Genomic DNA, 14668 nt, shown 5'->3' on the forward strand with positions numbered 1-14668 from the left:
GATTGTCTGCGGCTATGCACACACTCTAGCACTAACAGATGAGGGCTTGCTCTATGCCTGGGGAGCTAACACGTATGGGCAGCTGGGAACTGGCAATAAAAATAACCTGCTAAGCCCGGCACACATCATGGTGGAGAAAGAAAGGTAACTGGGCTGTACAGTGTCTCGGGATTATATGTGTGGTTTTGGACTTGGGACTGTGTGTGCTGAAGCTATGGGGTTTGGCTTTGTAACTCTTTTTTTTTTTTTTTTTTTGTAACTCTTCTTTTTATTAACATTGTGATTTTGAACAAGAGTTTGAGTCGCAGCCAGAAGGAACATGAACTTGGTATGATTCTTGTGCAGCTTTCAAAAATAACCGTCTGTGATTGGTGGGCATTAATGCATCCTGGTATAATTCTTACTGACTTCTTGTGACCTGTCTAGTAGGGAAGCAAAGTAGGGCCTATCACCATGTAGAAATTCAGACTGTAGTACAGACTTTCCCTTTGAGCCAACTAAAATAGCTTTTAAATAAATAAAATCTCTTTTTTTTTAAAATAAATAAAATCTCTTAAAAGGACAATATCAATTTAAATATTGATTTGATTTAATGTGTGTTGCTGGAATAAATGCTTTGTTCAGCCAAATCGTGAGTTTTTGCCCACTAAGTTTTAGAGGGTTGACTTCTGATTGTGGAACCGTGCCTAAGAAGCGTACTGAGAAATGTGTCTGGCATGGTGTCCGTTTGCATTAGGAGTTCAGAGTCCATTACCCCAAGGCCAGTGCTTATTTAAGGGGTGAGAGAAAAAGTCATATTAAAGAAACAATATATTGAAGGTACTATTTATTTTTTTTTTTTGCCACTGGCTAAGCCCCGGGAACTATCAGGACATTTTGCCTCTGTCCACTTTCCTCACCTACTTTGGTTTCTAGTCCCTTCTTCCAAGTTTTCCTCAACAGTTTGCATTAGTTAGTTAGTAACCTTGGGAATGAGGTTAGGATGAGGAGTGGAGCAGCGAGCCAGGGGAGACCACGGTACTCTTGCTGTGATCTTCTGGTTTTGTCCTCATGCCTGATTTGACAGCTGATGTCCCTGTCGGGGGCTGTTGTGTGCAGTGCTGTAGCATGACCTCTATCTTCTATCTTCTGCTGTGTGCTGTAGGCGTCTCTGATAAATAAATGACATACACTTTTCTTAAAATTTTCCAGGGTGGTAGAGATCGCGGCCTGCCACTCGGCGCACACGTCGGCGGCCAAGACCCAGGGCGGGCACGTGTACATGTGGGGCCAGTGCCGGGGCCAGTCGGTGGTCCTGCCTCACCTCACCCACTTCTCCTGCACCGACGACGTGTTCGCCTGCTTCGCCACGCCTGCCGTCTCGTGGCGCCTCCTGTCTGTAGGTAAGAAAGCCCAGGGCTGCTTCCACCCAGGAAAAGAGCGGTAGTAGCGACTGGCCAGTGCTTCTATGTTTGCTGGTTGTGGGCTCCTTCAGGTTCTAGAATGTTTTATTCTCCAAAAGCTTTCATTCCTTTCCTCAAATTAGATTTGCATAATAAAATGTATTTGTTATAAAATGTTATAGGACTTATTTTCTCCCCTTTAGTGCTTTCATTTTAATTGAGGTGAGATTTACATCCATAAAGCTAACCATTGAAAGTGTACAATTCAGAGGCATCTAGTATGTCCACAGTGTTGTGCAAACAACATTTATATCCAGTTCTAAAACATTTTCATCGCCCTGTACCTGTTGTGCCGTTGCTCCTCATTCTCCCTTTCCCCATCCTTGGCCATCACATATTTGCTTTTAGTTTATAGGGATTTACGTGATCTGGGTATTTTCTTTTTTCTTTTTTTTTTTTTTGAATTGAGATCTGGGTATTTTCTATAAATGGAACCATACAATGTGTGACCTTTTGGGTCTAGCTTCTTTTACTTAATGTTTTTGAGGCTTATCTGTGTTGTATATATCAGTACTTAATTTTTTATGGCTGAATGAAAGCGTGTTTTATGTATAGACCACATTTTATTTATCCATGCATCTATGGATAACATTTGATGGATGGTTTCCACCTTTGACTGCCATGAATACTGCTGTTTTAGTATTTGTGTCCAAATACTTGTTTGAGTAGCCTTTTTTTTTTTTTTTGAGTAACCTGTTTTTAAGTGTTCTTGTTATACTAAATTTATTATGTAATTCAATATGAACCAAAAAAGAACGGTAAAGGGATCCCTGGGTGGCGCAGCGGTTTGGCGCCTGCCTTTGGCCCAGGGCGCGATCCTGGAGACCCGGGATCGAATCCCACGTTGGGCTCCCGGTGCATGGAGCCTGCTTCTCCCTCTGCCTGTGTCTCTGCCTCTCTCTCTCTCTCTCTGTGACTATCATAAAAAAAAAACAAACAACAACAACAACAAAAAAAAACGGTAAAAAATGAAAAACTTGTGATTTTTAGGATGGCACGTTAATTCCACTTTCTTCTCTCCTTTTCTTTCAACCAATCTCAAGTACTTTTATGTCAGAAGGGCATAGAAACCAAGGTATTAGGGTAGTATAATTTAGGATGATCTTTGGTTATATAGATCTGTCCCTTTTCTGAATATTGTCTTTTTCAAGAGTTCATTGATGGAAAGTGGTGAGGTGTCATAAAGCTGAGTAGCCATCAACAAGAGGAGTTTAAACTCTTTTATTTCTTGTACATTTCTGCCATTTTTGCTGATGCTTTTCTTCTATGTTCTTTATATGCAGAGGGAATAAGTGGGTCATGATGGCCTGTGCTTGAAAATGAGTAGCTCTTGTCAACAGTAGGGTTTGGGTTGCGTTAGCAATTGATAGTGAAGGCCAGCCTTGTAATACATGTCATGCTCAGGCGTGTCAGACAGCTGGCAGTGGCAGTCATCATCAGGTGACCAGTCTTTATGGTCATGGGGACAACTGTGTTTACGAAGAGTTAAACTGCTGCTTAATTTAAAGTGAAATAAATAGAACATTTCCAGGTTCTCTATAATACAATATATACTTTTTTTTTTTTTTTTTAAAGAGAGTGTGTGGAGAGTGAGGAAGGGCAGAGGGAGAGAGAGAATCATCAAGCAGGCTCCACACCCAGCATGGAGTCGACATGGGGCTCTGAGCCAAAATCAAGTGAGACACTTAACTGAGCCCCTCCGTTGTGCCTACAATATATATTTTTTTACAATATCTTTTTTTTGCAGTGAATGTTGTGATTTGAAAAAAGAATAGTTAACAGAATGGGACCATTTGAGCATAATCACGCACGGATGGCAGGTCCAGCCACACACTGTGTACATCTTCATACTCCAGTGTGCTTCTTAACCTGTTTATGAAAGGCTTCTCTAGGTACTTACTCTCAAAAATCCTAATCCTGAAAAGACATCCTTTTTTTTTTTTTTTTTTAAGACATCCTTTTCAGAAGAAAAGGTGTAACATTTTTAAACACTGTTTGGAAAAAATAAGATCATTTAGTATCTCCCAGGTGATTTCTTTCCCATCTACCCACTAAAAGTCAGAAGAGTTTTTTTCCTCTCAGTTTATCATCTCAACTGAGTGTTAGAAAAAAAGTCAGATGGTGAGGAAATACCTCATAGGAAGACTTCTCTGAAAGGAGTTATTGTAGTTGTTTCCCGGAACCAAAAGGGGGAAAAGGGTTATTTCAACCCTTAGGACTGATGCAGAAGTGGGGGCACTGATAGGAATCTATTTTGTGTATGGGTGGGGTAGAAATTTAGATCTCTGGGCTCCTTGCCATCTTAGTCATTTCCTTTCTTTTATTTGCCAGGGATCTAGGTTACAGGGTCAGGGAGAACCTGATTTTTGAGAGATTGTCCACTTTCCCCCATAGTTGGGAGAGCTCTCATTCTGGGAGCTCAGGGGAGGGCATGGGCAAATGCCATTTCCTTGAGAGATTCTGATGATAAAGCTCCTGGAGAGGGGCGCCTGGGGGGATCAGCCAATTAAGCAGCTGCCTTCAGGTCGGGTCATGGTCCCGGGGTCCAGGGATGGAGCCCCGCCTTGGGCTCTGCTCTGCTTCTCCCTCTCATCTCCAGTCATGCTCTCTGTTGCTGTCTCTTTCTCTCTCTATATATATATATCAAATAAATAAAATATTAAAAAAAATAAAGCTCACAGATAAGCTTATTTGCTAAGTTTCAGCCTCAGTTTTAGCAGATGTCACTCCTCCAAGAGCAGCAGGCTCTTGAGACACAGCCCCATTCTCATCTTGCGGGCGGTCCACACCTGTCGCCTCTATTCACAGCACCTGTGTTCATCGCCAGTGATCTCAGTAATCTTTTTTGTTTCCCTGTTAGCCTTCTACTTGTTTTCCTTTGCTCGTGCATATACGGCACAGGAAGGTGTTAAGTAATTTGTACAAGTGCCTTCACCTTTCTTCCTAAGGACACAGTTCTACTTACGTAGAGTCGTACCAGCGGTTCTTATCAGGCTGTGTGATCATGTTTTTGTAAAACTGTTCCCTTTGTGTATACATTGTTACTGGGTAAATTTGCTCTGGTTTTAGATAGCACGTAGGCATTAATGTTTGTGCCTTTATTTTTAGGATTAAGGTGGTATTCTTCCACATACCTAGGATGTAGGTTTTCTCTGTATAAGAACAGGACTGTGTAGCATTGCTACTTCACTGGTACATTTATTTTCTTGCCATTCCTTTGATTGAATTTATCATCCCCTTGAAGCAATCCTAAAGCAGAGTAAAGGTATTCTTGGTGTCTTGGTCAAGGAAAATGGACAAATTCTTGGTCCTCGAAGAGAACCACTGAAGTTTTAAGTAAGTAGTTATATAATCTATAACTTTTTCTACTTTTAAAAAACAGACATTTTAAAATGTCTAACTTAGTATGTAAGACTGGTAATCGGCCTTTCCAGCTACTTATTTTAGGTGGTTTGTAGACTCAAGATACTTATTTTGATACAGTGAAATTGATTTGTCAAATAAGACATGAATTCTTGAAAAAAATCTGATGGAATTATTCGTCATGCTGATGGTTATCTTTTTGAAATCTTTCATAACTCTAGCAAGTTTCCTGAGCTTTCTGTATTAATAATGTGTTTTTGCCTTCAGAACATGAAGACTTTTTAACAGTTGCTGAATCACTGAAGAAAGAATTTGATAGTCCAGAAACTGCTGATCTGAAGTTTCGAATTGATGGGAAATATATCCATGTCCATAAAGCTGTTTTGAAAATCAGGTATTTTTTCATGAGCTTAGAGATATCAATAACTCTTTCTTTTTTTGAATTCTCCATTTTTTTTTTTTGTTATTCCACAAAATGGGGACTACTGCCTTGGCAGTAGAGAGAAATGGTACAACTTAATATCTTTGTGAATAGGATCCGTGTGTTATCAAAGAGTTTTGCCCATGTGTGTGAATGTGCACTCGTGTGCCTTTTTGAAAAGGCATGTGGTAGTGTAAATATTTGTCTATATTGTGTTAGGGTTTTTTTCTTTTTCCTTTTTTTTTTTTTTTTTTAAGATAGAGAGAGAGAGAGAGAGAGAGAGAGAGAGAGAGAGTGTGTGCGCGCTGTGAGCCGAGGGTGGGAGAAAGGGAGAGAGAATCCCAAACAGTCTCTGTGCTGGGCGATGCCGGGGGCTCGATCTCACCACCCTGAGATCATGACCTGAGCCGAAATCAGGAGTCTGACACTTAACTGAGCCACCCAGGAGCCCTGTCTATATTGTGTTTTAAATGAGGATCTTGTGACTATTTATTTCCATTGACAAATGTATTTACACGTTTAAAAAAATATAAAACATTGTTAATGAAGAGTATGTCCTCTTTTACACTTAAAGATTCATTTTTCCCCAAGCAGAAAACTCTCATGGTCCAGAATGGGTCTCTGACCATGAGGGCCATCTAATTCCTAATTAAAGGAATGTTCTTTAGATAGATGACGGGATTGTGTTTATTAATAGTCGTTTGGACCCTTGCTCCCTGAGGCTGCCGTTACTGAGAAAGAGGCGAATGAAGTGAGGCCATTGAGAGTTGGACTGCCCATTTACAAGACCCTTTTGAGATTTAGTTAAAAACCTATTTACATGGGGCACCTGCGTGGCTCAGTGGTTGAGCGTCTGCCTTTGGCCCAGGGCGTGATCCTGGGATCCAGGATCGAGTCCCCGGACAGGCTCCCTGCATGGAGCCCGCTTCTCCCTCTGCCTGCGTCTCTTTCTCTCTGTCTCTCTCATGAATGAATAAAATCTTTAAAAAATAAAAAAATAAAAATCTATTTACAAAATAACATGATATAAAGGAACACAAAAGCCATGTATCAGTCATTACTGCTACATGTCAGTCATTACTAAGAAAGTAAATATCTGAACCAATGTATTAAAAGATGAACTGGAAATGTTCCTTTTTTCTGTGAACCTGTGGTCAGCCCGTCTCTTCCTTTAATTGCTCATTCCTTGCCTAGACAACTATTTCTTTTTACTATTCAGATGAAGCAGTATCTTATGGAGTTGGGGCCATTCTTTTAGTTGTGAATGGATTTTGAAAATACTGTGTTTGGGTCCCTGGGTGACGCAGCGGTTTGGCGCCTGCCTTTGGCCCAGGGCATGATCCTGGAGACCCGGGATCGAATCCCACATCGGGCTCCCGGTGCATGGAGCCTGCTTCTCCCTCTGCCTAAGTATCTGCCTCTCTCTCTCTCTCTTTCTCTTTCTCTGTGTGACTATCATAAATAAATAAAAATTAAAAAAAAAAAAAAAGAAAATACTGTTTATTTACACCACATCTCATTTTAAAAGGACCTGGAAAGATGGCTTTTTAAAACTGAAGTATATTGCCTACTTAAGAAATCTCAGTCTTTAGTAATCAGTTTCTCCCGCAGGTGGCTTTTTTACATGCAAATACTACATAAAAAGACCCGCTTAGGTTTTTTTGAAATTTGTGACCCTCCTAGTGAATATATTTTGTACATAAGTTGGTAACAGGCTTGAGAGGATTGGAAAGGGAGCAGGTCAAAGCAGAGGAACAATATAGGCCTGATGGCTGTTTTGAAGATGTATCAGAAAAGAAGGAAAATTAGCATGTAAGGTAATGGGATAATAATCAGCCTAAATGTAATCCAGTTAACATTTAAAGCCATTTTAAGAATATGCTGATTACATGAAAATTAAAAACCAAGTAAGTTATTTGATGATTTTTTTTTAAAGATTCCCTTTATTTATTCATGAGAGAGACACACACAGAGAGGCAGAGACACAGGCAGAGGGAGAAGCAGTCTCCATGCAGGAGCCTGATGTGGGACTGGATCCTGGGGCCCCAGGATCATGCTCTGAGCCAAAGGCAGACACTCAACCGCTGAGCCACCCAGGGGTCCCCAAATGATGTTGATATAGTCAAAGGTTTGAACTCTCATTCCTGAATTTCTTTTAATTTCATTGTTAAAATGCATTTCCCTACAACACTTTTTAAGAAAAACAAGTGAGCAGAATGGTTGATCTGAATGAGGACTGTGAAATTATATTCGGTGTACCGCGTGGTACTTCTAGGCTCTGTTTATAATTCTTAATATTTAATGGGAGATAACTCGTCAAAAAAAAATGCAAGTGAATATATGCAAGAAGTGAATGCGAAAGCCTGTGCTAGCGAAAGGTTCCTGATCCTGGAGCGTGTGGGCCCCGTGTAGCCGTAGGTAGGGACGCCTGTCATACCGCACGAGCTAACTCTCCCTGTTCTGTTTAGGTGTGAGCACTTTCGATCCATGTTCCAGTCTTACTGGAACGAGGATATGAAGGAGGTGATAGAAATAGACCAGTTTTCTTACCCAGTGTACCGTGCCTTCCTCCAGTACCTCTACACAGACACAGTGGACCTGCCGCCCGAGGATGCTATAGGTACCTCCGCCGCCGGGATGGGCCGAGCCGCGCGGTCAGAATCCCCCTCGTGGTCTAATAGTGCTGAAGCGTGAAAATGTGTCGTTTATTGGTTTTTACGTGGCTTTCAGACAGTATTTGAAGTAAATGCCTTTAAAAATAGTGATATATAATTATTATGGTTAACAATTGCGGCCACAGGTTACGATCGTGGACTGTGTTAATCTGTTGATACTGAAGTGCACATTGCTAATGCGTTTAGCATCTCCTCTTGGAAACAAAATCGGGGCGGGGGGTCCTGTTTATTCCCCTCTGTGTTGTAGAAGAAGTGGTATGAAGTGAGTGTAGGGGAGGTCAGCTCTGGGATGGGGGAGGTAAGGCGTGAAAAGGATTTATTTAATAAACTTTAGAGTATTATTCACTAAGGAACTTCTGATTTATCTACATAACTTTTTGGCAAAATGAAATATGTATGTTCATAAATTGTGGGAAATTAGCGTAAACTTGATTAAACCTTCCATACTTTTTGCTTTTAGGTCTTTTGGACTTGGCCACGTCTTACTGTGAAAACCGACTGAGAAAGCTTTGTCAGCACATTATCAAGCGCGGAATTACTGTGGAGAATGCGTTTTCACTGTTCTCTGCTGCAGTCAGATACGATGCAGAGGTAACATAAAATAACAAACAAACTCCCCGGGGCCGCCCCCTGCCCCCCCCCCCCACCCCCGCCTTCTTGCATGAGACAAGGAACTGGAGTAATTTCACTTCTCTTTAGGGAATCCATGAACTGACTGGGCCCTAAAAAATGAAATCTGGCCTTGCTTAGTTTATTCTATGTTCATAGTTTCAAAAATGGTTGTTTTTCTACTTTCATTTTTAACTAAGAAAAGAAACTGAGGTCCAAGCAGCTGTCCTGCGGGTTGGAATAGAGTGTCCTACCCAGTTGGGCTCTTGCCATATTTTAGCTTGAGGTGCTTCTCAAGGTCAGCACACATATTTCTTTCAAGACTCACTTTGCCGTCTCCCTAAGTCTACCGTGTTGTAAACCAAGGATGCTGTATGATTCCTATCTGTGTATGCTCCGAAACTCTGTCTTTTTCTAATTATAACTCAGCTATTCATGTGTCAAGAACTTGCTCTGGACTCCTTTCTGTTTGTGTGTTTGGTTGTGAATGATTGGTTTTGTACGGATTGAATTCTTTTTTAAAAAATTAATTTATTCGTAATAGACACAGAGAGAGGCAGAGACACAGGCAGAGGGAGAAGCAGGCTCCCTGCGGGGAGCCTGATGCGGGTCTTGATCCCAGGACCCGGGGTCACAGCCTGAGCTGAAGGCAGACACTCAACCACTGAACCACCCAGGCATCCCTGGATCGAATTCTTAATCTAGGATTCATGGATCTCAAGAGAGTCCATGAATAAATGGCCTTTGGGGAGTCTAAAATTTTGCATTTAGTGCATTTTTTTGAAGTTAAGGACCAGAATGTCATCAGATTGTAAGCCGCTTGAGAGCAGGAACAGTTTCTTATTCATCTCTGAACCCCGTAGTGCCTGGCACACAGTAGGCACTGGGTAATAAATGTCTGTTGAACTGAATGAATATGGTACCACCTGAGGACGTATTAAGGAGAGCTGGTGAACTAAAGGCTGGTATGGTTGGTTTTATAAATTTATAGAGAACAGGGCAGCCCTGGTGGCTCAACGGTTTAGCACCGCCTTCAGCCCAGGATTTGATCCTGGAGTCCCGGGATCGAGTCCCACGTCGGGCTCCCTGCATGGAGTCAGCTTCTCCCTCTGCCTGTGTCTCTGTCTGTGTCTCTGCCTCTCTCTCTCTCTCTGTCTCTCATGAATGAATAAATAAAATCTTAAAAAAAAATTATAGAGAACAAAAGGTAGAGAGCAATAGCCTTGGAGTTCAAGAGGTCTGACTAAGGCAGACACCTTTAATGACACAGCCCATTCTTAGAGGGATTTTGTCATCATTTGACCAGGCACAGTGCCTGGCATCTGGGGATTTACCAAACACCTGCAGAGGTCTGTAACTGTGGCCTCGGTGTGGGGGAAGACAGACTTCATCTTTATCACACTTAGGGATCAGAATGGATCATTGTGTCTTATATTTTCCACAATGCATCCTATTTTTATTTGAGATTATATTATGATTATAAATAATTGATAAGGTCAAACAGCTGACTTTCACTGTGGCCTGGCAACAGATGGAGTGATGATCAAAGTAGATCATTTCTAATAGGAAATGGAAGTATAGATTTTCTGCCTCTTCTGTGACGCCATGAACTTCTTTATTACAAGTGCTCTTTCTTTAGGTTCCATTCTACCCAGTGATACAATTTTTAACTGGCCGATGTCTGTTCTGTCTGTTTGTTAATTGACTTCAGCATCTTCTCTGGGTCTCTCCCTACCACTCTTCCCTGCTAATGAGGTCCACATTCCTGGGATTAGGATATTGCTGACTAAAACCAGTTAGAACCATCTGGCCAGAGGCAAACATCTCCACACTAGGTGCTGGAAATTTCTTTCTCACTTTAAGCTAAAACCTACCCCAGAAAGTTCACAGAAAAAAACCTTGTGCCACGTCTACCCCTGCCAGCTCGTTTGTTGTTTTTTTTTTATTTACCTATTTTCATTTTTCTCATATTAAGTATAGACACATTAAATACTGTCCCTTCCTTGAGACTGAAAATACATGTGATTCCCTAGAGTCTGTGAGAGTATGGGCATTTGGTCGGCGCTCAAGAGTGTATGTGGAGTTAAATGAATGATTAAATGTATTCAAAATACCTCAGCACAAAGCTGTGCTTTTTTAAAAAATGCAAAAACCAAAACCCCCAACCCCACAAATACTATACATTCAGTGTAGGAAAATTAGAAAACAGAAGACAAAAAGAGAAAGAACCACCTCTGTCTTTCTAGGCTCTCTCTATTTTTAGATTCTTACAGGAGTTCTATAATTGACTAATGTACTTTCACATTATAGTTCCTTCTAAAATGCAGTAAGTAAATAAAAAAGTGTTTAGGATATAAAAATAAAACCCACTTACCAAATCCATTAGTTGAGAGGAAGCTACTCTTAAGTCAGATTGGAAATTAATTGCCAAAAAAATTGAGTGACTTTCAGAAGTTCTGCTTAGGGAGACCAGATGACTCTTCCTTCATCCTGTGGTTGAAGTACTAGGAAGATGGAGATTACGTGCTCCTCGTGTTTCTTCTCTTTTCTGAAAGTTTTTGCAGTTCCTCTATACCCCCTTTGACAAGATAGTTTCAAAGCAAATATACGCACATAAAAGCAACAAAAATGACTCAGTAGTGAGGAAGATTGTTTTACAGTAAGCTGCTCGTGGAGCCCGAGTTGCGAGCGCTTTGTCAGGCTCTCTGTAGGTTGTGACTGAAGGGCTTCGCGCAGGAGCACGTCTCTATCCCTCCAGTACAGAGTGAACATTGCCATCAAGGGAGAAAATGTGAATGAAACGCTGTACCAAGAGAGTTCTAGATCTCATTACATGAATTTTGAAATGTTTCTATTTATATTGTTTCAGGAAGTTTTTGTTTTTTGTTTTTGTTTTTTTAAATATTTTATTTTCTCATGAGAGAGAGAGAGGTGGAGACCCAGGCAGAGGGAGAAGCAGGCTCCCTACAGGGAGCCCGATGGGGGACTCGATCCCGGGACCGCCGGATCACAACCTAAACCAAAGGCAGAAGCTCAACCACTGGGCCACACGGGTATCCCAAATTTTTGTTTTCTATATATGTTTGAACATTAGGAGAAATAGTTGAGAACCAGAGTAGAGAGCTTCCCAGAAAGTCCTCCTTGCTGAGCAACTTACGTCCTAAGATTTTGCTATTGGTGGGAAGCCATAAATAATAAGGCCAGGAATCTAATTCCAGATTTGGTTTGGGATATTGGTATTGAAAAGTTTTATGCTAAAGCCAGATGGTGAGGTTTTTTTTTCCTTCTCTTTTGAAATTAAAAGTTTTCCATGAAAACTTTTTTCCATGAAAAGTTTTACAGTCGACTGTATTTTTTTGGTTAGTGAGACAAAGCACCTTATTTTGTCCTGCGTAGTAAGACATTTAAGTATTCTAAAAAACAAAACCAAAGACCACTGTGATCTGGAATATTTCGCACCTGACATACACTATAAAATAAATTCTAAACTTAAAGTTTTGGGGTTTCATTTTTGTTACTACCCTAACAACATGTTTGGACATAAGTAGGAGTAATTCACAGTCTCTTGCCATCTGGAATGTGTCTCGAGTGGGGCTTGTGACACAGAGGCCACCTATATCACCCTGGCCATGTGCCTTCCATAGAATTCTTAGCATTCACCTATTTTAGCTTTGGAGGACTTAGGATTGGTTAAGTTCATTCAGGCTGTAGTAGCATTTTTTTAAATGTGGGTATTAAAGCCATCAGTTGTTTGTGGTTTATTTTGTTACTAAAGAAAAATCTATAGAAAGAAAAAACAAGTTATCTTCAGAGTATACAAGTTAATGAAATAATATAAATGTCAGAAAATTTGGAATGGATTTATAAATTATTTCAGAATAGCAGTTTATTTTGCGCTTCCTTGCTAATTGCAGCAAAGCTGATATTTTATCTGATTTACCTCGGAACCACTTTATAATAATTTCACTGCCATTTATTCATTAATAAGGAATTCAGTTTTAGTAAAGTACCAAGAATACCGTTTTAGAGCCCCTGATTTTATACCCTACCCCACTCCTGTATTCCGTGCGCCTTAAGAAGATGCTTTCTGTCTATGATGAGCTTCGTCTACTGGTCAGATGGTCCTTCTTGTTCTTCTCGGAGATACTTTATAGAAAGCCCCGCAGTCCTGTTCTAGGTAACTGACTAGAGGTTTTCTGGGTAGTGAAGATATGACCATTTGCAGAATAAGGTGAACAGGTCATGTTTGGTTCTTCAAATACTTAAGAGTTATCAGAAAAACCTTTATCTCATTTACACATCAAAGGCCAACTGGCTCAGGGCGCTGGCTCCGGGGTCAGCTGCGGGTCGGCTGCGTGGCCGCGCCCCTCGGGCTCACGCAAGTGAACCTACAAACCCAGTTTCTCTCTCTCCAGTGCGTTCACTGCTTCCTTTTCCGTAGATCTGCCTTAAGCAAGATTCAGTTATTAAACAACAGTTACTTACATAAATAGCCCGGATTTAGATTATTTTCAGGATTCTTTAGTTAAACTTTTAATGTTTGAAACTGCAAAACATTTTTTGAATCCTGAGATCTCTCACCAATTCACACTAGCTGGAGGGGAAGGGAAGGCCCTGTGATGGGCCTGTTTTCACTCATGTGTGGAGTGATTGGCCAGCAGGGCACCCACCCTCTGTAAACTTGTGCTACATAGAAAGTTCTTAAAGTTTATACTCAAGACAGCCTCTGTGTAATTAGGAAACTGGACAAACTCGGTTTTTCCACACACACTCTAAAAAACTTGAATTCTAGATTTCTAGACGTGGACACGATAAGGTTTTGCAGTGTGAGGATTTAGTGCAGTCTTCTTTGAATCTGAAATCACGTAATTAAAGGTTAGTATTTACGGATCCTTGTCCGATACATGGCATGGTTTGAAGAACTTTCTGTGCTAATGATTGGTTATTTCTCCCTAAATTATGTGTAGAAAAACTAGTTTTCTATTTTTGATGAATAAAATCAAAATGACTTTTATCTCCCCGTGGAATATAATCTAGTGCCGAAAGCTGTTGCTTGACCTTTGGGTCGTAGCACCAGGGGGAGGGCGTTTTCCTCGGTCCTGGCGTGAGGAGGGGTGTTCCACGTGGTGTGCGGGACGCCCAGCCGTACCTCAGCCTCCTGGACTCCCGTTCAAACACGCTGACGCGGAGGTCGTGCTGATATTTTAAACGCGTCGCGAGTTATGTGGGAAACAGAACTCCGGCAGCAGCTGACGCCGCACGTTACTACCGGCTAGATGGGAAGGGGCCGTCCTTCAGCTGGGGCCCAGGGGCCCTGACAGGAGGGGGCGTCCGTTTGCAGGGCCGCGCCGAGAGAGCGGGACGGGACGCGTCTCCGCCTGCGGCTCCCGCCACGGTGGCTGGACGCGGGGAGCCCCGCGGCGCTGCGGCGCTGTCGGGCTCCTGGCGTGGTCGAGGCCTGCGCGTCGGCCTCCGCGTGGCTGGCCAGGCCGTAACCGTCCAGGCGTTGGTGGCAAGAGCTTGCGGCGCGGCGCGGCCCCGGAGAACGTAGAGCTCGTTTCCGTCCGCCCGGTACTACCGGGTTCCCGGGGGCGCGGCCCGGCCCGGCCTGAAGGGCGACCGTGCGGGGAGCCCGCCGGGGACGCTGCCTTCGCCTGCGCAGGTCTGTCCTTCGGGCGTCGGGCGCGGGAGACCCTTGACCGGACAGTCTGGGCTCGGAGTCGCGTGGCGGGACCTGTGGGCCGCGCTTCCTCGGGCTCGGGGGCTGAGGCCATTTTCTGGAGGAGCGCGGGAGCCCGCGGACTCGAGGGCCTCGCAGGTTCTTCCCTCTCCTGTGTCTCGGGGGACGTCCCTTCATCACTTCCTGCTCCACGGTAATGCTCCGGCTTCCTGACCGTGGCGGGACACCTGACGGGCCGAGGACGGACGCTCGGACGCACGCACGGACGCTACTGTGTGGCCTCCGGGCCGCGCCCAGGCCGTCCCCGGCGCTGCGTGCCTCTGCGTTCTCGGGCGTGGGCCCGCGGTGCTGGGCTCGCTGCTTCCGCTGTGCTCAGGCTAAGTAGCGCGCCTGCTGGTGCCACCTGTGGCCGCTTGTCTGCTGAGGCGGCGCGCTCTGGCCCCCACCATCTTTCCTAGGGGAGGGCGGAGGACCTGGG

At 43.1% G+C, this 14668-nt stretch overlaps 1 protein-coding gene across 7 annotated transcripts in view; it reads left to right on the top strand.

Moving 5' to 3' along the window:
• Positions 1-14668, top strand: part of RCBTB1 (RCC1 and BTB domain containing protein 1) — a 59824-nt gene that overhangs the window by 42726 nt on the left and 2430 nt on the right. For 6 of the 7 annotated variants that reach the window (XM_072760545.1, XM_072760541.1, XM_072760542.1 and 3 more), the window contains 5 exons: positions 2-144; positions 1192-1382; positions 5073-5199; positions 7695-7846; positions 8362-8492. In XM_072760545.1, the coding sequence (XP_072616646.1) occupies positions 2-144; positions 1192-1382; positions 5073-5199; positions 7695-7846; positions 8362-8492 (744 nt within the window). Of the gene's footprint in view, position 1; positions 145-1191; positions 1383-5072; positions 5200-7694; positions 7847-8361; positions 8502-14668 lie in introns of those variants that run through there. The other variant, XM_072760546.1, reaches the window with a different exon arrangement.

Source organism: Vulpes vulpes, chromosome 6 (genome assembly GCF_048418805.1).
Source record: "Vulpes vulpes isolate BD-2025 chromosome 6, VulVul3, whole genome shotgun sequence".
NCBI classification, from domain to species: Eukaryota; Metazoa; Chordata; class Mammalia; order Carnivora; family Canidae; genus Vulpes; species Vulpes vulpes.